Raw genomic sequence first — 22,956 nt, forward strand, 5'->3', positions numbered from 1 at the left:
AATAGTAGAATATTTATAATTATGATAAATTTTAAAAAAAAAATCAATTATAATTCATCTTATATATTAAAAAAAAAAGAAATTACAGATAGGAAGAATCCATCAAAAATGGTGGACTTCGAATTAAATATATGTAGTCTCCTGGTGTAGCAGTTTATAATTTTAAATTTGAGAAAGAAAGACCAAGTTCAGATAAGGACAGACACTGCAACAATGTCTCAATCATGAAGCAATTAGGGGAATCGAAATAATTAATTGCAAGAAACTGACAATTATTTCACATATGTTTCATTATATAATTGTTGCCTTACCAGAAATATATTAATTATGTATGTGGACAACCGAGGCCTATATAAATTAATGTCCAAACTAAGTTTGAATTTCGTGTAAAACATGAAACAACGCAGACATGAATCATTTTTAAACTTTTGATCCACCAAGGAACTCCCTCAATGAACTACCCATCCAACCAAGCATACATACCTAACACATTTTTCCTTACCAAAAGTCTTCCATCCCACGACTATTTATACATACCAAACATCCATACCTATTTCAAATATCCACGCACAACAAAACTTCCCAAAACATGTCGTCCCTTAGACAAAGATCATCCACTACTCCGGTCGACAACGATGTCGACTTGCTACCACCACCCCCACCGCCGCCACGGCCTTCACAAAGCGCTCTCTCTCAAGCCTTAGAGAGCTCGGCCCACCTAGCCAACCTCCTCCCTACCGGCACCCTATTGGCGTTTCAACTCCTAATGCCTATCTTCACCAACAACGGTGTGTGCGACATGGCCACACGTCCGATGACGTTGGGTTTGTTGTTCGTGCTAGCTCTTTCTTGCTTTCTAGCGTCGTTCACCGACAGCATCAAGGCCTCGGACGGCCAAGTCTATTATGGTTTCGCTACGTTTAGAGGGATGTGGCTGTTTGATTACTTGAATGCAGAGAGCTCAGGGCTGCCGGCCGAGCTGAGCAAGTACCGGTTGGGTTTCATTGACTTCGTCCATGCGGTGCTGTCCGTGCTTGTGTTCGCTGCTGTGGCGTTGAGGGACAAGAATGTGGTGAGCTGCTTGTATCCGAGTCCAGGGCATGAGGTTCAGGAGGTGTTGGACATTGTTCCTATTGGAATTGGGCTGATTTCGAGTCTGATGTTTGTGATATTTCCGACCAAAAGGCATGGTATTGGGTACCCGGTTACACGGGACCGATGATTTTTCCTTCTTGATATGGTGTTTGATTCATCGTGTATTGGTAATTTGATGTATGTTGAATTTTTTATGTTGTTGTTGTCTGAATTATGTTGAATGTTAATTAAGGCAGCTGGATTGTAGCGTAACGGCATGAAATTCAACTGAGTAACTTGAAAGAAGAAGCAAGGATTGATGTCATCGACACAACATTAACCAAGTACCCAAGAAATTAGGAGTGCGAAATATGTAATTGCCAGCAAGCAATCGAGGTATTATTGACTAGCTAGCATGCATGCATATTCCTACAAGATTCCCATTCCCAGATTATTACATCATAAGCTCCTTATTTACAATATTGGAGCAAAAACGACCAAGACACAAACACTACTCTCCAATTCACATGACCTTAAACAAACATAATTCCACCAGAAATGGCTGCCTAATTGGCCCCTCCAAACTTTCTAATTCTCCTTTCGAATTAGTGTAAATTACAGGGGCCTAATTCTATCATATTTATTAATTATAATTATAAATAAATCTTAATTATTTGAAAAATTATAAATGCTTCTTAAAATTAACGGCCGTTCAACAAATACTTCGTCTTGACAGTTAATTGGAAAAGGATACTATTTGTTAGACTGTTGTTAATTCTGAGTGATTATTTATAATTTTTCAAATAATAAGGGAATACTCGTAATTATGACAAAATTTCAAAGGAGATTATTATAATTTACGTTTAGAATTATGTATACATTTTGATTATGTGTATTTATATATATATATTAACCTCTCCGATTATTTTAATGATGGACCTCAAAATAATGTGACAATATAAGTACAAAATAGTAAAGTTCAAGATATATATATATATATATATATAACTTTGTGTGATCCCCTAAAGCTTTTATTTTGGATCCGTCCGTGCTGTAACCACCTCGGCACAAATTTGATCAGCCATACGTAGGACTGTCTGCGATGCAGGTTAGGTTAATTTAGGTAATTTTTCAACTCAATTTAATATTTGTGATTTTTAAAAAATTTAGTCTAAGCCGAACTCGACAATCATTAAAATCGTACTTTGCGGTCTAATTACAAGATTGGGGTGGATTTTACGATTTTTAGTATAGAATTAATCACTTGTATAATTATAATAATATTTTATGACAATTTATGCTTTTAGTATAATTATTTACCATAATCAATGCATTTTTCTACAGTGATAGTTAGCAAAAATATGAAAATATAATATATCAATTATGATATGTGAAACATACATGGTTATATATTTACTATAGAAGAATAAAAATAAATGTAAAAAACTTACCTATTTTTTTAATAAGACTGTGAAAAGGCCCTTATTTCGAATTAAATTATAAATTAAACTGACCATAATAATATATAAATATTAAAAAAAATATTATAATTTAATATTTGTTGGTTTTTTTAATTATGGTTTAATAGTTGTAGTTAAATATTTTCAGTAAGCCTCATACATTTTCAATAAATATTACTCTACCTTGATGATCACATTACATAAACAAACAACAAAAATAATAGACATTGTCCCATAGATTACTTTTGTTCATAAAAAAAAATATGCTTTTTCAAGTTTCTACGTCGTATTTTCTTCTATTTATGTAGCCTATATATTTTTCCTAGTTACTATTAAATTTTTTAAATATTATTATTTAAATAGTGCGACCAAAACTTTATTATTATTACTATGTGGCCGAACGCGGTCTATGTTGTTTATGTAAGTATAAAATCAATCTCAATTACCAAAATACGATCTCTTTTTACTAGTCCAAAATCAACCCAATTCACCCTTAACCCATCAATTATGGTACGATTTGAGTTGGGACAATCGTACGATTTTAATAAACACCCCAACTGTACATACATGTTTCGTTTTCGCACTGTGTAATATCTATCTTGACCTTACCAATATAGAGACATATATAGATGATGAATATGACCTTCCTTATTAATTCATATGTGGTCAAATAGTCAATTTTCAAATATACAAAGAAGGACAACCTAATCCTAACAAGCAATGTGGATAAATCTCAAAAGGATTATTGCAACCCAATATAAATATCAGTCTAGAATCCTCGTACAATGGATAAACCTTATACAATAGAGAGATTTGTGTAATATTTGACAAAGAAGCTTTTCATAAATATTCTTTTGACCTATATATTTTCCATTCAATCTCTACTTTCTTAATATATTTTTGCTATCTTATTATTATCTTTACAAGGTTGAATAATAATTCAGAATAAAGAATTTATTGCATTCAAATTTAGGAAATCTTCTTTATTATTACTTCCCATTTATATAATTAATAAAGTATATTATTATTGTACTATATATATTTAAAAAAAAAAACATTCAATTTCAAAATATTGGGAAGAAATTGTGCTGCAAATGGCAAACCTCTTCCACTCTTTTCTGGCTGCTATCTTTTTCTTTGTTCTCATCTCAGGTACAAATTATGTATTTAACATTTCTCTGTTTTATCCAAATAATTAGATATCAAAATATATTAAATATTTGTTTTGTTCTTATGAATTATATATAATTTGAGTAATATTTCGGCAAATAATCAAATATAAAAGATTAAAAGATCGATTTTTCATATACATATCATAAAAAAATAAATCCGTACCTGTAGTTCATAGTTTTTTTTTCTAATTGTAATTTTCGTAAACCCGAATAATTAGATATAAAAAGAAAAAAAATAAACACGCCCTATTTTTATTAATGTGTCGAAAAATTTTATAATTTTAAAATTTTAAAATTTGCAGGGGGTTTGGGGAAAACTTGCCAATTGGACATAGGAGATACCTGCACGTTGCAGGCTCCATCAGTGTGTGATGGCATATGCAGAAACTACATGGGAGATGTGTTTGAGTACTCACAATGTCTGAATGCACCAGGTCACAAAGATTTCTACCATTGCAGGTGCTTTTACAAGTGTAATGGTTGAAGCCACTCCACTTAATTGGTGTCTCAATATATTATCAACTATTACTTTGCATTTGTTGGGTGTTGGGGTGTATTTCATAATTAAGGGTTCTTGGTGGCCTCTTGTTGTAATAATTTGTTGTCGTGGTTATTGGCTGTTGTTTTTATGTTATTATATTTTGTATGTATGATAGAGAATGGTCGAAATCTGGAAGGATCGACTTTAAAAATTATATTAATATAAATTATAGTAAATAATCCTCTTAATTAGGAACGGCAATTGAGTGAGTTATTTTGTTGTCATTCAGAAATTTGCTTTTTTTAATTTTAGTAATACTTAAAACCCTAATTACAAAAACTTAGAAGTCGTTAAGCCCCACTTCTACCATGTTTGCCACACATATATGGTGAAAGCGCATAGTGAAAAGTTCGCTCCAAAACCAATTCAATACTGTTCAGGATCAACCATTCAATGGTCCTGAATGAAATAGTAAAAAAGCAACATATAAACATTGTAAGCGTAGAAAAAAGAGAGAATGAATGGTGAAAGCATGTTAATCCCGAGATCCGCCGTCCATGGAAATGAAGGATTAGTTTAATGAAAAGGAGTATATTCCGTTCACAAAATTAACTTAATTAATTACCTTTTTTGCACTTTGATCCTTTTAGTAATTAGCCAAATCACACACCCCTTTGCCCTTTGAGATTATCTCGTCAAGGAATCGAATCTTGCTTTTTTTTTTTTTGGCCCCCAAATCCTTCATCACTCCCAAGAAAAAAGAAAGTAATATTGAATTATTACGGTTTATTCTTGGAGCATGTTCGATGCGTATGTATATTTGACCAAAGATAGCTACTACAGTTGTTCACAATTAATCAATATAGATTCATCGCTCAGCATTTGTTTGGTCATGCGATTAAGCAGATTAAACTTGCACCAATTCAACTACTATTATCAAGTTCGAAAAGAAAAATTTATTTTTCTTCAAACCCAGAATCGGGTATGAGAATAAGACGCTTCTGGCTGTTTTTGTAATATTATTTAGGGTGAATAAGGAGCTCCGCTGATCACAATGTATGAGTATAAAAAATTTCTTTTATATTAATATAAAAATGAATAAATAGAATTTTTTAAATTACGTTTAGGAAGAGCTCTTTATAATTTAATTTTAAATATTCTTAAAAGAGAAGGGGTAAAAGAGGAAGTTAATTAATTAATTTCCATGTTATTGTTTTCTCATCTCCTCTCTTATCATAACTGTAAAAACAATAAACTAACACTCATCCGACAGTCTGAGTCACCTTCGTTTCTCTCTCACACTCACACACATGCAAGCCACCAACGCTCACTCCGTCGCCGGCCAGACTCCGGGGAAGCCCGAGAGGCCACCCCTGAACAAGAAGTCCAGGACGACCGACTCCGGCGGTGATGACGCCCAAACCCCTCACTTCCCCGCCGCCCGCCGCCTCTCCCCTTCCGCTTCTTTCAATTCCACTTCCTCCACTACCTCCACCACCACGAATGCATCTTCCTCTGCCCCTACTACCACCGGTGGTGGGCTCAGCAGCAGCAGCAGCGATGCTTTCAGCTTTAATTTCTCGGATCGGGACTACGTCTTCCCTTCCAATCTCGGTCCATACTCCACTCGCCGAAGCGTCACTGTCAAATCTTCTTCTTCTTTCTCCAAATCTCAGCAGCAGAAGCAGAAACCGCAGTCTCAATTGCCTGTTCGTAGCACCTCCATGCCGCCTAGTTTGAGTAGTGCTGGAGGGGGAGGGGGTTCCACAGCTGACTCGGCTCGGGGGATTGGTTCCCCAGTCAGTAAACCCAAATTAAGAGCAGAAAAGGATTTGAAAGCGTTGTCGCTTCAAGCATCTGCCTCAGCGTCGTCGGCCTTGGTTCGTACCTCGTCGGTGGTATCTGAGCCTCGTGATTCAGCTAATTCTTGTAGTGTTCAGAAGACTTTCTCGTTCCGAAATTCTTGCAAGGCATTTTGGGTGAGCACATATTCTCATCCTTCTTCGCTTTGTGTTTTCGTCACTTTCTTCTCAAAATAATCATTGACAATGATAGAGACTTCAAATTCTAATACTGCCATTACTATTGATGAGTTGGGGATTGATACTTTTTCCTTTCACTTGCAGCTCAAGTTTTTCTGCTTCGTTTCTGTTTCTTATGCAATTTTCTTGAGGAATAAAGTCACAAGGCTTCAGGTATGTGCAAAGTAGAATACCTGCATCTTATATTCATACTTTGTAGAACTATGACCACCATTAGGAAGTGAATAAGTCTCTAGTTCCCTTCATCCCCTCCTTTTTGAACTGTTCGCGATGGCATGTGGTTTGATCTTCGGATTAATCAAATTGTGTACACAAAAATAAATAAAAGAATAAGTAAAACTGATTGTGTAAGCATGTCATTCATCAATATCTGATTAGAAGGTTGATATTATCATTGCAGGAAGAGCACACCAACCTTCGTAGATTTTGTAGTTACGGAAACACTATTGGTAGTAACAGTATTGAAGTCTTGGAGCTTGAAAATGGGAGATCATTTTTGTACTTAAGCAAGACTGACCCCAGAGCGATAGCTTTATACACAGTTCTCGTTACTCTCATAACACCATTTCTGTTGTACAAATACGTTGATTATCTTCCGCGAATAAAAAATCTTTCCAAGCGGATGAAGGATAGCAAAGAGGAGGTTCCATTGAAGAAAAGAATTGCCTACATGGTGGACGTGTGTTTCTCTGTCTATCCTTATGCAAAGCTGCTAGCACTTCTCTTTGCCACTCTGTTTCTCATTGGATTTGGAGGCTTAGCATTGTATGCTGTAAGTGATGGCAGCTTTACTGAAGCTCTTTGGCTTTCTTGGACCTTTGTGGCAGACTCAGGAAATCATGCAGATAGGGTTGGTACTGGACCGAGGATTGTTTCAGTTTCTATAAGTTCAGGAGGCATGCTTATATTTGCCATGATGCTGGGACTTGTTTCAGATGCTATTTCAGAGAAGGTGGACTCACTGCGCAAGGGCAAGAGTGAGGTCATTGAAAGTAACCATATTCTCATTCTTGGATGGAGTGACAAATTGGTAATCCTTTCATTCTTGGTGGTAGATTGTTATCGTTGGATCTTACTGGCTTTTGCTTTGTTCTGCCATGAAGCATATTATCTTAAGCTTGAAAATGTTCTTTTGCAAATTTACTGATTGTTACTTTTCTTTCTTTCTTAGAGGCCACTATTTACTGCTCCTCAACCATAGATTCCTAGTTTGATGGATGAAAAACTTGCTTGACCAATCTATTAAACCGTGTTGCTTTGTGATGGCTACTTCATTTTCTTTGCTGGACCAAGAAGTAGACCCATTAGATCATTGTATTTATGCTGGATCCTATCAGTGCATTGAGCTTATTTTGTTTGTAATTGGGCTCCTAGCTTTCTGGCTTTTGCCCTTAAAACTATGGACAGTGTAGTATACTTCAATTCCTACCAGCACTGTCCTCTATGCTATTGAAGCCTATGAACTCTCATCTGGAGATGTGTTTTCATTTTAAGATTAAGGAATGATCCTTTATTACAGGGTTCGCTTTTAAAGCAGCTTGCAATAGCAAACAAGAGCATTGGTGGTGGTGTTATTGTTGTACTTGCAGAAAGAGACAAGGAGGAAATGGAGATGGATATAGCAAAGCTTGAATTTGACTTGATGGGAACATCAGTTATCTGCAGAAGTGGTAGCCCTCTTATACTGGCCGACTTAAAAAAGGTACCTTAGCTCAACAATTTTCATGGTAAAACCAGTATTAAGATGTATCATGAGGGATTATAATTTTTCTTATAGTCACATTGGTGATCCCTTTTCTCCCTGGCGAAGCATTCTATTTTCATTTCTCATTTTCTTTTGATGTAGGTCTCTGTCTCGAAGGCACGTGCAATCATTGTATTAGCATCTGATGAGAATGCTGATCAGGTCTTAACTTTTGATCTAAAATCTCTTACCATGGTTAATGTTTGGGACAACTGTATGCTTACTGTTTTGTAACTTGAAATCAGAGTGATGCACGCGCTCTCAGGGTTGTGCTTAGTTTAACTGGAGTAAAAGAGGGCTTGAGGGGGCATGTTGTTGTAGAAATGAGTGATCTTGACAATGAGCCCTTGGTTAAGCTTGTTGGAGGAGAACTTATAGAAACTGTTGTTGCACATGATGTGATTGGACGACTCATGATACAGTGTGCTCTGCAGCCTGGCCTTGCACAGGTCAGCTAAATGTGATTTTGCAAATCTTCTTTATGATTGTGGTATATAAGATCATGTGCAAATGATAAGTTCACTCACTCATTCAGATTGTCTACCTCTTATTATCACAATTATCATAAGAAACCATCGTTCATAGAGTATTGTGTGATCTTATTATCACAATGATCAGAGAAAACCAATCTGAGAGTTACATATATCAGTAAAATCGTTCTGTAGAGAAACGTGCTTCCTTGTGGGAGCAGTAGAGTTGTGATGCAGAGAGGTGGGCTGCTGTCTTCAAGAGCTCTTCAGAAATTATGTGAAATTAAAGGATTCTTTTTCTTGTCCCTTTTTTCACTCAATCATGTCTTGGGGGCCATACAAACTAGAGCTGCATGTTAGTTGAAGATTGCTTTTTCCTTGAGTAACTAATTATAGTTATCAATTACAGCTGAAAACCATGTTTTTAATGATTATTTGTGTCGGTTAACAGTTAAGTGGATCAAGGTGCTTGTTTATGATAGTGTGTAAGAAACAAATGATCCTCTGATGTTCTATATATTTAACTTTGTGAATTTCAAAACTAGAAATCTATGTTCATTAATTAACAACAGCCATCCAAAATATGATTCTCTGCTTCTGATAATCAACACTAAACTTATCAAATTGAAAGAAGTAGAGATTCAAATGACAGTTATGGTAATCCTCTATAACATCCTTTTTGCTTGAAAATGTTTCATTAATTTCAGTTTCCATTTTTTAATAGAAGTGAGGTCTTGAAATGCTGAAGTTGCTTCTTTTAGCCTGCGGATATGACATCAGCAGTTGCTCGTGCTCTTTCATTTTTCTTGGGTGTACTTAAATAGCGTCCTGGCTTTGCAGATATGGGAAGACATTTTGGGGTTTGAAAATGCAGAGTTTTATATCAAAAGATGGCCGGAACTGGATGGCCTTCGTTTTGAAGATGTACTCGTTTCTTTCCCTGATGCAATTCCTTGTGGAGTAAAGGTTTTTGCAGATGGTGGAAAGATCAAAATAAATCCAGATGATAATTATATTTTACGAGAAGGTGATGAGATTCTTGTCATAGCTGAGGATGATGACACATATGCCCCAGGTCCATTACCAAAGGTCATACTCTCTACTTTGACACATTAGATGGTTTCTACGGGATGCGTTAAACCCTGTACACGTGTACCATTCAATGTGGTTCTCATACACCATATCTCGTGCAGATTCGGAAGGGTCTATGTCCTAAAATAATTGATCCTCCAAAATTTCCAGAAAAGATTCTATTTTGTGGTTGGCGACGTGACATTGACGATATGATTATGGTGATTTTCTCTACTTGTTACATTCACGTTTCATATATTTTCGTATTTATCTCTCTTATATCGCACTTTTTGGAGTTCTTTCATTTTACCATCTTAAGTGTGGTTTGATGGGTTAAAGTTGTTTAAATTGGAGCAATTCCTGGCTGCTAAGACAAATTGCTTTACGCATAGCGTGTGTGTGTTGGTTGAGGAAAGGGTCGGAAAAAAATGCTAAAGTGATAAAAAAAGAAAGTGTTATTGCCAATCAATTCATTTTCTAAGGGGAGGTGATAATTTTGTCATGCCTCAATCTCAATTGGTGGCCTGAGCTGCAGTCTCCAGCTCCTACTTAGGCTTGTCATCACGAGGACGATCTAACTTGTAGGGTCAATGAGTAGTTCATTCCTCTTCTAATATTGGCCCTTGCAGTTCGACAAGTTAAAGTCTGGCACTTATAATACTCAGCAGCATGTTAAAAGTCCAACATGAGATGAAACTTGGAATGATATCTCATTTGACAATTAAATCTACTCTGTACCCATACTGGCCTATAGAGAAAAATGGTTAATCTGTTTCATTTTGGTTAATTATCAACTACAAAAGAATGCATCTCTCTCCCATGTGAACGATGACGAGATGCTGACACCATATAAGATGAGTACAAACCTATTGTGCATATGCTTCTTAAGTTTCGTCTTTCCCAAAAAATTCTAAGCATGTTATCTTAGTCTTGTTCTTCAGTCAGCTTCTCCTTTAATTGCTCATCGACAAAATAGAGCATTATCTCACGCACTTGGTTGTAAGAAAGTTGATGCATCTGTGACTTCATTCCAACAAATTAGACTATGAAATTTCACATTTCATAATGTTGTACTTTGTAATGCTAATCGCTTTTTGAACATCTGATCGTGAAATGTGACATGCAATGTGCGCACCCTGATCTTAATCCAAAACTGAATTGCTTTTTAAACCATCTCTAATATCACTTTCTGGATATAAATTTTTGTTCAAATGCCCTATTAGTTTAACTTTAGGCTTCTGAATTCGTTCATTCTTATCTGTAGAACTTGTTTGTTATACTGCTGTGCCATTTCTTAGGTATTAGAGGCGTTTTTGGCTCCAGGATCGGAATTGTGGATGTTCAACGAGGTTCCTGAAAAGGACCGAGAAAAGAAGTTAACAGATGGTGGCCTTGACATTTCAGGATTGGTTAACTTAAAACTGGTCCATCGTGAAGGGAATGCAGTCATTCGACGTCACTTGGAGAGTCTTCCATTAGAGACATTTGATTCTGTAAGTATTGTCATGATCCTCTTGAGTTCATGTCGCGACACCTCATGAATGCACCATCTTAGTTGATACCTTCATTTGGTAATCTTGAGTTCCCAAGGAAATTGTTTGGATATGAAGTATTTTAAAGAGTTCTACTGCAGATATAAACGCCTGGAAATTGAATTGTATTACTCTGAAACTCAGCTAAACCAAAACAGTTAATGTAGAGGAAATGTAATAAGTCGTTTATTTCATCACTTAGGTTTGTTTCAACAAGGGAAGTCAATGCATGTATAGGCTCTACCAAATGTGAACAGAAAGATGGAAATAAATGAGCCAAGGAACCAAAGTTGAGAAGGTTATTCTTGAAATTCTTTTAGTGTGGAATAGATCCCCTAATGTTGTTCCCGGAATCTCCATCAAGCTCTTTTTTCTGGATGTGATGCCCTTGGAGCTAGAATGCTCTTTTTTTCTTAAATTTAAATTAAAATGAAACTATGTAGCTTTATCTTGTCAAATAGCAATCTGAATGGGTAAATTGGCCAAATCTGTTCTTCTGTTTGTAATGAAATGACTAAATCGAATCCATTATATGGGGAGCTAACGGCAACAGTTTGCAACTTATCAAACAGAAGTTGGAATCGGTGATTTGACCCACATATGTTTACTATTTATTCTGGAAGTCTAGGGAATCCTTGGAAAATGAACTACATGGGGGCAAACAGATCTTCACATTTTGTTATCTTCCTGTTTCTTAAGTGCTCAGGGAGCTCTACTGTCGAATATATGAATTTCCTCCTTACAGGTTTACATATGCTGTTATTGTCTGAAGTTTCTTAGAACAAGTTTGGTTTGAACTTTTACCATAATTAGTCAATGGATAGTATATAGTATTATTATAAGAAACTCTCTACTTTCTGTTACATGTGATTTTATTACTAGACACCCTGAGCATGCATCTAAACTAAACTACATAGCTGCTGAGAAATTTGCAATTATTTAAACTTGGTTGGCCATATACAATGATATTGTGGTTTTTTTCTGCTACACTTATGAAAAAAATACTGAGCTCAAGTTGTTGGTCTTTAAGGATTCCAAGACCAGACATCAGGCAAAATGTAATACATATACTGTGCCAAAGAAAATTTGGCCTGACTCATTTAATTCAGAAGTCTGTTTTTCTCCACCTAATGATTCTGCAACTTGACTTGGAAATAAACTTGATTACTCTCAAGCTTGCATTTCTGAAACATTCAAAGACTTGTTAAATTTGAGTTTCTAGGTTCGCTACTGTGGCAATTACTAACTCTAAGAGAACAGATTTTAATTCTTGCAGATGAATCTGTGGAAGACTCTATTGTTCACTCTGATTCACGATCTCTCGCCACTCTCCTCCTTATTAGAGATATACAGGTCATTTATCTTTCTGCTTTCACTTGCAGCATAGAATCAATACCTAGATCTCATTGCAACTGCTTTCTTGGTTTTTCTATATTGTTTTCTGTTAGTAGCATTGTCTTATGCTTTCTTTTTACCTGGATTCCTGTTCTCTATGCTCTTAGGTTCGCCTGTGCTCTTTTCTGGGTTTGAACTCGGTATTTTTGGTCGTCGGATTTTGTTTTTTCCTTTTTACATTTTATTTCCAAAAAGTTCAATTTCTTTCTAATTTTGCAGTGGTAGGATATAACGTTGGATGGACATATGATTGTTATAATGTATATTTTGTGAGAGATGTTAATTGATTGCGGGAAATGCAGATATGCAACAATTGTTTTTCTGGGTCATATGGCTTCATGTTTTGCATCTGTTTTCACATTACATGTACATGAACCTAAGGTTTTGGATTCTTGAAACTAAGTAAAACCCCTTATGCGTTGCTGCAGTCAAAGCGACTTCCTTACAAAGACACTAAGTCCCTTCCTTTAAGGCATTCCGGATTCTCCCAAAGTTCATGGATTCGAGAAATGCAGCAAGCTTCAGACAAGTCAATAATTATAAGCGAGATATTGGATTCTAGAACTAGAAATCTCGTGTCAGTAACAAGGATTAGTGATTATGTACTATCGAATGAGCTGGTGAGCATGGCTCTAGCCATGGTGGCAGAAGACAAACAAATCAATCGTGTACTAGAAGAACTTTTCGCAGAAGAGGTATTTGTCATTATCACTCAAGCATCTGGAAGAACAATTTTCCTTTTAAGTACTAACTATATAAAGCAAGGTTATTATAGAGAATCAGGGTTTCTTTCCCACGACCAAATGATCATGAATTAGGATATGCAAAGTGTTCAAACAAGTACAGTTCCTCTTATATTCTCCGAGAATGTCATTTTTGTTTATAACACATAGAATGTAATTTTGATCCAACAGTGCTCCACAAGTTCTATCAGCAACTTATTTTGGTGAAACTGTCTATTGTCTCGAAATGAAAATTTGCAAAACTATCAGCAACTTTGGTCATTTGTAAAGTTTCATAACTGGTAAAATTTATTTATTACAATCTGTGCTGGAGGCAAATTGATGTGATTTAGCTATAATTTTTTGCATGAAGTTGGGGTTTGTAACTGCAGTTACGACTGCGATACAACCATAGAACTATTTACTTTCTCAAGCTGCTAGCTTTCTGCAAGTTAACATAGCTAGATTCTACGTAGTCTAGATGCTATAGAAATCTCAATAATAGCTCTATGATATGCAGGGAAATGAGCTGTGCATAAAGCCAGCAGAATTCTATCTTTATGACCAGGAAGAACTCTGCTTCTATGACATAATGATTAGGGGTCGGCAGCGAAAGGAAATTGTGATTGGATATCGACTAGCAACAGCAGAGCGTGCAGTGATCAACCCTGTCAGCAAATCAACACCTCGTAAATGGTCTATTGACGATGTTTTCGTAGTCATTTCCTCAGGTGAATGAGAGAGAAGTAACAAGTGATGCGTCAATGATCTTCCAAATGCTTATAGGATGAATGAAGTCTGGACATCTGCCCTACAGCACTATGGAACATGTGCTCATGTTGTTCATGGAGAAATGCCAAACATCATGATCCCGTGAACAATGGCATTCTTCAGTTCAGATTCAAGAAAACGCAGAAGACAGAGGGAGGGACAATGTGTTTCTGTTTAAGAAAAAGCCGCTAATTTAGGCGACAATTGAAGTTCAAGAATGGGGTAGCTACACTGACATGATGAGTATTTTAAGTACATGTTAAGAGACATCCTCTGACTCGAAGGTAACTCAGGTGTAAGAAGATTTATAGGAGGATGCACTAATAACTCTTTGTCGAAGAAAATTACCAGGTGTAGGCTACCTAGGCATATATCCCCAAACTCATTTTGTATGTTTCTCCAAATTTGAAATATTAATATTGAGGATTGGATATGTGCAAATATTGTGCAATTAATCGGTTCCCATTGCAAATAAAGGCTGTAGGGAGAAGTTATTAGCCTTCATATTTTTTTTCTTCACTTGGACCTCCTTTATTTTTCTTCCCATACATAAGTGCTAAGGTGCTTGAACAAGGGTAACCCTTCAAAATACAATAAACAGGTGGTCATCAAGTAGACAATCTTTTATCAAGTGATCATATTAGTAAATTTTTAAGGTATAACCTTCAGCAGACAACAATGATCAGGAACACAAATGCATTGTTTTCCCAAAACATGCTTGAACAGAAACAAGGTCTGTTAGCATCTCCAACATCATCAACAATTTGATAAGAGAGCACATTATAGCTTCAACTCATTGTGCCCTGGTATTAGATACATAGTATCATTCCAAGCATTTTTTAAGCACAAAAACGATTATCGCACTGAACTGGGGACAACAGAGTTGTAATGCTCACCAAGCCCGAAAGCATGCCTGTGATATGACAGCATAATACTCAGACTAGACGGTCCAGTCTCGTCACCAGATTTGTACTCCTTTCCCATCTCTACATCAGGAAAAGATCCTGAAAAAATCATGATATGTTTCTTGAGACAATGGGTCAGAGCACCAAGTTCTAGTTGTCCACCCCATGCTGCCGTCGACTCAATTTCCCGACAATAATTCTCAAACCTTTCTGTAAGGGAGTCCTCTGGTTCTCCATCTGCCATATTCTCTGAGAGGAAGAATGGGAGAAAATCCATTGCATGCTTCCGCATATAAGCAGCCACCATTTCCCGAAGCTCTTGGTAAGTATAAGGAGAAGACCCTCCTGAGTGGAGGGCCAACTGATCCTCGACAGCTCGGTAGAGGCAGTGCCCATCGGGCTTGATCTCGTTGATGGTAAATCCAAGGGGCTCTAATTTTTGTTCCAACCTTTCATTTTCAATCAATCGATCACTCACAATCTGGCTCTGCTCTTCTTGTATTCTTTGTTCCCTGGCTGCTTCCTGTTGAGCTCTTTTCTCACGCCTTTTGACGCTCTTACTGGGCTTTGACTGTTCCACATGATTGGTGACTGAAACCCCAGCTATGGCTTTAACTATATTATCAAGATTTCCTTTCTGTTTATCAGTAGTGTTACTATAGCCTAACAAAGCTAGTTCCTCGGCCTGTCTTTCTTTAAGCTTGGTTGAAAGTCGATGTATCTCTTCATCAACTTGCTTCTTCTTAGCCTTCTGCTCAGCCTTGCTGCCTTTGGCTGCGGCCTTTTTCATTGCCATTTCCTTGCTCTGCAGATCATTAGTCTCTTTCCTGCAATTGAAAATTTCGGACATGAGCTGCTAAACAACTTTCACAGTTTGATGGAGAGTACATTGTCTCTTAGCTCATCTTTTTCCTTCTTTCTCTGAACTAACCCACCCAGCCACTCAAATCAATTTCCTGCCTCCACAAGCCCACAGCCCACTCAAGCTCCTTCCCTAGCCCCTGAATCTGCACCTTCAATTCCTACATTCCCTAGTTCTCCAAACTCCAGCCCCTTCCATATCCAATATGTCCCAATCCCTCCCCCCTCCCCAGTCTCAGACATGTGCTCTTTGTGTATGTGTTTTACATGGGTGTAGTCTGTGGTATATATATGTCAGTGTTTGTATGTATAAATATGCTATGGAGAGAGAGAAAAGATGGGAAGACGTTTTGCAATTTCAATATTAAGCAAATTGGTAAAACGTCCGAATAATAATTTATTTTGGTTAATTCTTTTTTCTTTCAGCGGGCTGTCATTAGACGGACAAAAAGGCCTTTAGGCTCTTTTCAGCTTCCTATTTGCTTATCAGCGCGATTATCCGCTCAAGTAACTTGATTATACTTCAAAAGGTGTTAATGTAATTATCCCTTTTCTTTACAAATCATCCATAATACTATGATTTTCTATCTATTCTGGGGATCTCTGCAATTTATCATTGCATTAGCAAAAACAGAGCAAATGTTGCTATCAAATCTACCAGATGTGGATTCAATCTGATTTAACTCAATAAAACAAAATCGAAAACCTTTTTCAAAGTTCACCAAGGTTTAGAATAAAGAAAATCTTAAATCAGTCTCTATGCAAGTTTTTTCTTTTCTTTTTTTTTTTTTTGGGGGGGGGGGGGTGCTGGTTGCGCTTTACTAGAAGGTTAGACATAGAATTAGTACCGGTGTCTAGAAAGCATCTCTTCAAGGGTTTCTTTCTTCTGCTCGGACACATTCTCTGAGATCACTTCAGACAATTTATCATCTACTTGAGGATTGTCAGCCATTTAATTATCCTGAAATCAAACCGTTCAGAATGTTGTACTTTGAATTAATGGAAATCTAATTAATAATAAGAACCACGGGCATAATAAAAGTAGTTTGAAATACAGTTCAGCCAGTTTGAATAAAACAAGTCGCCTTCATTGGTAATAATCAGATACAAGTAGACCCATGATGGATATCAACACTCTTAACACAGTTAACAAGCCCATTTACCCTTCATATTAAGTTATAACATCTCAAATATAATCATAAAGCACTAATCAATCACGTATCAAGATCAACTTCAGATGTTAGTCCAGATCTTGATAGTGGTAATACAATCTATAAATACCAAGGATAAGACCAAACAAGTATGCAGAAACAAACTCTACCAGCATTAATGATTCCTACCGATGCTTTTTTTTTGTGGTTTTACAACTTGACACTCTAATCGATGCTTTTTAATTTGTCATTCTTTTTCTATTAGCTAGCTTCATACTGTGAGATCACAAAGTAAAATGCGCACATACACATACAAGTCCATTGAGAAATTCCGGATGAACTTAAGAGTTGGCGAAGCAACTTAACTTAGAAAATAATTAGGATCTTATGGTAAAATTTATCAGTATGAATGTATGGGTGAAAATATATACATGGAGAGAAATTCTTTGAGAATGTCTGTATCATTCACATTTCATATAGAAATAGGAGAAACAAGTTGAGCAAATAATAAACTCCAAATGTGTTTTCTTGGTGCCTTTTTGGACATACATGCTAAAGATGATGATGGTTCCAATGACTTGAACAAGATACACTAATCATCAGAATGTGCCATTCAGGCCGTATATACATCTAATGAGCCTGTTCACAGTAAATACTCAGCTCAGAAAAAGTTCCAGTCATGTTATGTTTTACACCCATCTTTATGGTTTTGTGCAATTAGTTATGTTTTAACGCCTTAAAACAAAGCCATATAAATCAGGTCTTCATATGCAAGCATCCACACTCATATTGCTGACAATAAAATGTCAATGTGACAACAGACTTCTTTCATAGTCATTGTTTATGCAACATAGTGCACCCGTTTTGTGTAATTAAGAAGGAAAGTAGGAAAGAGATTAACAAATAAATTTCATTATATTGTTCATACAGCTTTTCCTTTGCACTTTTACTGAATATTCTCAACTGTTACTTCCAGTCAAGTAAACGATCAAGACAAGTAAGCATCAGGTACTTCATGTTAAAACTTCATAATGGAAGCTACCAAGTAACCTAGGAAACATCTTAAATCCCAAATGCTATGGAAGAAAACACGTCCACTTGGCAGATGATACACAAACTAGATTCTAGGTCAGGAGCTGATGATAAAGAAGAGTTACAGAGTTAGAAACAACTAGGCTGCAAATCCAGTAAACCTAAAAATATAACTGAAGTTCCAAATATGTATAAAAACTACCTTTATAACTTGCACACCAAATAAGATAGTAAATGTATCAAATACAAAAAAAAAATCAAATAATAGTTTGAAACTGATAATGCATTGAAACAACCACTAAAAGACATGAACCCACCCAAGAAGAGAGGAAGGAAATGTACAAATTAAGAAACATAAACACAGTTATACAAGAAAGGCCACACATACAACTAAATTACTACTGCCATTAATAGCGCATCTCCATCGAAATAATTCAAAACACAGATACCCACACTGATGAACTAAAGCCACCAACTTTATAAGGCAAACATCCACCATAACAACAAAAGATAAACTAGAAAAACGTCAACAAAGATCAATTCTCTTCTTTTATTGACATTAGAGTTAAATCAAGCACACCCACATACAAAATCGAGTCCAAAATCAATTCACTTGAAACAAAAACGTAATCCCATGTCGGAACAAGCTCGACGATACACAAAAACCGCGCCCGCATGAAATGCGGCGGCGCCAGTCACTTGAGACGAATTTCTTGAGGAAAAAAAAATCACATGTAATTCCCGGAATTTCCTAAAAAATATGTCTCGATTGAAGTCTGAATAACACTGTTGCTACCAAATTGAAGAAACAGAGAGACAAAATGAAGAAGAAAGAAGAGCAAACCTGGTATTTGGACAAGCAATGGTAGAGAGGTGGGCGTTTGGATTGAGAGGGTATAGGTTTTGGGAGCATATACTTTGTCTTAAAGAATGAAATATGCCTTTTTCCTTTTCTTTTTTCTTCTAAAAATTTCTTTCTTTTATTAATCTTTTTATCCATTCTTAAAATTTAATTTGACATTTTAATTTAATTATTAAAAAAATTAATCAAATTCCACTCAATTATCCATCAATTATATTATAAATTTCAATCGTTAATAACTACAATAATCTGACATATCAATAATCAACATCAGATATCCATAATTAATCAATAACTATTATTAAAATAAAACGACACCCATAATTTTATAGTTATGCAATTTCAGTCCCATCAATATTATTAAAGAAAAAGAAAAAATATATATTCATACGAGTTTTTTTAGCTATATTATTATTTTTTATATTATATCTAACAGTGAAATAATGATTATATAAATAGATAATAAAATAAATAAATAAAAATTATTAATTGGATATCAAGTAGTATTAATAATAAAGTTCAAGTATTAATTAAATTATTTATAATTATTCAAGTATTAAAGCGACGCTAACCATAGGATTTTAGTACCAAAATAAATTTTATCTTTTATTAATCTGGTATGGGCCAGCCCATAAATAATTAAATCAGAGTGGAGGTTCTATTGGGCCTTGATTTGTTTCAAATCGGCCCAAAAAGATATACAATTGCAATCTCTTAGTCAAGTTATTTGGGCCGCACTCCGAAGATCCGAAACTCCATAAAGGCCCATGTAATGCCTGAGCTGGTTAGGTTGAAAGCTTTTCTTTTTTTTTTCTTTTTCTTTTTTTTTTAAATAAATCAATTACGAGTATACAATAAATTTATTCAATTATCAATAATCAACATACCAATTATTGATATTAAATATCTATACAACCAACCGACAACTAAGAACTATACATTGGCACAATTCAAACGCATAACCTCATGATTGTAGGATTTCAGTTTCTCCAAAAAACTCACATTTATTGCCGAAAGCTCTTCTTTTCTTTTTATTTACTAGCTGGTGTGGCACGTCGTTCCCACATACATATAATAATTATATTAAGTTTTAAAATATATTATAAATAAGAATAAAAGTATAAAAACCAACGAATCGCATTTCAAAAAAAATTATAAAAAGAAAACCAACTTAAAGTATTTGACACAGCAAAAGAATTGGTATAACAGTGTTAAAGAAAATCATGTTGTCATATTTTTAAGAAAGTAATTATAATTAATTTTAAGACCTATCCAATTATGGTATAATCATCGTATCTAAAAATTGATACGACAGTATCACTAACCACTGTTTGTGAGTGTAGACGTCTTTATATATATATATATATATATATATATTACTATAAATTAGTTATATTATTATATTATAATATCAAGTAGCAATGAATTAATAATTATTGCTATTATATTATCAATTAATGATTCTAAATGTAAGAATTGTGGGTATTTCTATTTACATTAGGCCTCATTAATTAAATATATGATAATTAAAATTTAATTTTTTTGCATAAAGTTAATTGTAAGAATGAGTGTTAAAGTCAAATCATAAAAATTATATTAAAGTCAAATTATTAGTGTGTCATACCAAAATATTACTAAAAAATACATATAATTAGTTTATAAAAATCATTACTATTATTTTTAATTGTATGTAAATATATTAAAAAAAAAAGTGATGGTTGAGATGAGAATGACAAAATATGTGTATATATTTATAAAGATATTTCTCAAAAGAAAAAAAAAATGATAAAAGGAAATATCATGTCAAGATAAAGTGTGTCGGATTTGGAGACAGCATTGAGGCCTCCCAAACCGTCTCTAAAAGTAACAACTTGAAAACAAATTATTGACTCAGTTAAATTGACAAAAACAAAATTATTATTGCAAGAAAAGAAGAAAAATATAATTCGTAGACATAGCATTATTTGATCTTCATCTTTTGGTGTAGTATTAAATAACAAGAAAGAAAAATAAAGATTGTAAATAATCGACATAATTTTGTCAAGCGAATACACAATACGTACTTGAATTAATAGCAAAAACGCCTTCAGAAATTCCGACAATAATATAATAACATTTTGTTCTAAATTAAATATAATTTATAAATGAAATAATTTAGATAATGATATAGGTATATATCTTATGAAGGTCGTACTACGACCTCCAACAGTAGTAGCGATATTCAGATAAATTCTAAATCCATTTTATTAAGTTAACATATTTACGATTCGACCCCAATATATCCTAAATCCTAATATGTATGGACTCCTTATGAGCATGAATCATTTTGACGTACGTGGTTCACGTCCAACCGTATAATTGAGATAAATCTATAAATAGTGGCCCTTCATAGAGTATTTACAATTTTTGATACCCTAATGTTCTTACAACTTGCATTGTTACTTCTCTTACAACTTACTGACTTAAATATCAAAGGGTTCTAAATTGAGACGTTTTCAATATGAGTCCAACGGTAGCGTATTTTTAGACTTACGATCGAAAGAATCAATTAAAACATCATATTTGACTATTTAAAAATAATAATAACACAATCTTAGTGATCCCAAAATTTGGATAGAACATGACAATTCTGATGAGTATTGTAACATGTGCACTGTATTATGATGGATGCATAAAGCAGAGCTTTTTGGTTTTGGATGGATGTGTATTTATTGAGGTATCATGCATGCCAATGGTCCCTAATTAGAATTTGGACTTTGGAGGGTCAAAATTCTAGTGCCTTCCAAAATATCTGCATGTCCATACAGCTTTTGTATGCAATTATTCTCAATTAATTATTTGCCTGCATTGCGTATCAATATCTTATATATTTTTTGAATTTATAATAAATGCAATAATATCTACAAGAAAAAAAATAATATTCGAGCGGTATTACTTTTCTGTATTTTATGTATTTATCATATCTTCGTATATTCAGAGGATTGTAAATTTTAATTTTATATATATTAGTTAGTTATTATGACACACTGTTCCTGCGTGTATATAAAAAATGATCTTTTACTCTTTAAAATATATAAAATCAATACATTATATTAAAAATATATAAAATTTTAAAAATTGAATAAGTTAGTTATCTTATTAGTTGAAGGGCGTTTTTGATTTTATGAAAAATTGGTGCGATAGTGTCACTAACCGTCGTTTGTGAGTATAGAGAGTATATTTTTCTTATATTAGTATAGAATACATTTTGGGTTAAAAAGACTAAAAAGCCCTCAGTGAGAAAGAAAACAACAAACCTAATAGCAACAAAAGAACAAATAATTAGAGGTGAAGTAATTAGAACCACAAATGTCCTAAACCTCATCCAAATCATAATACATTACCCCCACCCCCCAAAGAAAATAATTAAAAAATATATATATAATTAAAATAGTATGTGTGTATTTGACTCTTTGATGAGTGGAAGGGACCAAAAACAAGAAATGATTAGAATGGTGGGGGCAACCTGCAAAAACCTACTCCACATTGTAAGAAAATCAAATGATCCATGTCAGCATGTACGACAAAAGAATGTAAGAAATACAAATAGGCACCAAACATAAACATAATTACATATATGGTCACTTAAATTATTATTTATTTTAGATTATTATAATGTTTGATAAGTGCCTGCTTTTATACGTACTTGGAAAATGTGGTCACTTATCAAGTTAATTTTTTTTTTAATTTTATAAATCTCTCTCTCTCTCTCTCTCTTCTAAATAAATGATGAGTTGATTGAATTTTTTATTTTAAATAATATTATTATATTTTCCATTCTATGTTGCTATTTATTTTTCTCAAAAGTCGATTAATCACGTTATATATTTCATCAATATATCAAGATTAATTAGTTATTTTAAATTATTTAATTAAATTAACAAAATATCATTTTCAAATACAAGAAACTTAAATTAAAAAATGTGAAAATCTTGAGTCCTTATCAACAGTTGATCCAAAAATGGAGAAAAGTGAGGTAACATATATATATATATATATACAATTTATGACTATTTTTCCAATTGAGATATTTTTTCTCAGTGCATTTATTATCAATTGGTCAATATACCTACTCTAAGAACTTTATGGAAACTGACAAGTGATATTTATTGATATATATATTTATTAAATAAAGTTTCTCAAGAAAACGATTTTTGCTATATAACTATAAC

At 34.3% G+C, this 22,956-nt stretch overlaps 2 protein-coding genes, 1 long non-coding RNA gene and 1 pseudogene across 6 annotated transcripts; 3 read left to right on the forward strand and 1 right to left on the reverse strand.

Moving 5' to 3' along the window:
* The first annotated feature begins 452 nt into the window (after window positions 1-452).
* Window positions 453-1,347, forward strand: LOC105169096 (protein DMP3 pseudogene; annotated as a pseudogene).
* Window positions 1,348-3,596: 2,249 nt separating this feature from the next.
* On the forward strand, window positions 3,597-4,356 carry LOC110012485 (uncharacterized). Its single transcript, XR_002287724.2, has 2 exons — window positions 3,597-3,686; window positions 4,009-4,356. It is a non-coding gene; the product is annotated as an uncharacterized LOC110012485 (long non-coding RNA).
* Window positions 4,357-5,420: 1,064 nt separating this feature from the next.
* LOC105169097 (putative ion channel POLLUX) lies at window positions 5,421-14,438 on the forward strand. Of its 4 annotated transcripts, XM_011089387.3 has the most exons (12): window positions 5,424-6,166; window positions 6,314-6,382; window positions 6,630-7,259; window positions 7,749-7,931; window positions 8,076-8,135; window positions 8,219-8,422; window positions 9,284-9,532; window positions 9,637-9,735; window positions 10,813-11,007; window positions 12,307-12,399; window positions 12,870-13,136; window positions 13,684-14,438. In XM_011089387.3, exons 1-12 carry the CDS (start codon window positions 5,498-5,500, stop codon window positions 13,900-13,902), a joined length of 2,937 nt encoding a protein of 978 aa, XP_011087689.2. In that variant the 5' UTR covers window positions 5,424-5,497; the 3' UTR covers window positions 13,903-14,438. The 4 variants fall into 4 exon arrangements, with proteins under 4 accessions (XP_088739489.1, XP_088739487.1, XP_088739488.1 ...); XM_088883363.1 differs by lacking the exon at window positions 12,870-13,136 and having other exon boundaries at window positions 5,421-6,166; window positions 12,323-12,399; window positions 13,684-13,846; XM_088883361.1 differs by lacking the exon at window positions 12,870-13,136 and having other exon boundaries at window positions 5,422-6,166.
* A 175-nt stretch (window positions 14,439-14,613) lies between these two features.
* LOC105169098 (Cysteine proteinases superfamily protein) lies at window positions 14,614-18,832 on the reverse strand. The gene is made up of 3 exons (XM_011089388.3): window positions 18,728-18,832; window positions 16,549-16,661; window positions 14,614-15,666 (listed from the first exon to the last, which is right to left on the reverse strand). Exons 2-3 carry the CDS (start codon window positions 16,650-16,652, stop codon window positions 14,790-14,792), a joined length of 981 nt encoding a protein of 326 aa, XP_011087690.1. The 5' UTR covers window positions 16,653-16,661; window positions 18,728-18,832; the 3' UTR covers window positions 14,614-14,789.
* Window positions 18,833-22,956: the final 4,124 nt, after the last annotated feature.

This window comes from Sesamum indicum, linkage group LG8, assembly GCF_026168435.1.
Source record: "Sesamum indicum cultivar Baizhima isolate 11 linkage group LG8, ASM2616843v1, whole genome shotgun sequence".
Lineage (NCBI taxonomy): Eukaryota > Viridiplantae > Streptophyta > Magnoliopsida > Lamiales > Pedaliaceae > Sesamum > Sesamum indicum.

Coding starts and splice junctions, on each gene's coding strand:
- LOC105169097 (XM_011089387.3), top strand. CDS start 5,498: ATGCAAGCCACCAACGCTCACTCCGTCGCCGGCCAGACTCCGGGGAAG. Junction 8,136..8,218: donor CTGATGAGAATGCTGATCAG/GTCTTAACTTTT, acceptor ACTTGAAATCAG/AGTGATGCACGCGCTCTCAG. Junction 8,423..9,283: donor TGCAGCCTGGCCTTGCACAG/GTCAGCTAAATG, acceptor CTGGCTTTGCAG/ATATGGGAAGACATTTTGGG.
- LOC105169098 (XM_011089388.3), bottom strand. CDS start 16,652: ATGGCTGACAATCCTCAAGTAGATGATAAATTGTCTGAAGTGATCTCA. Junction 15,667..16,548: donor GAGATGCTTTCTAGACACCG/GTACTAATTCTA, acceptor TTTCAATTGCAG/GAAAGAGACTAATGATCTGC.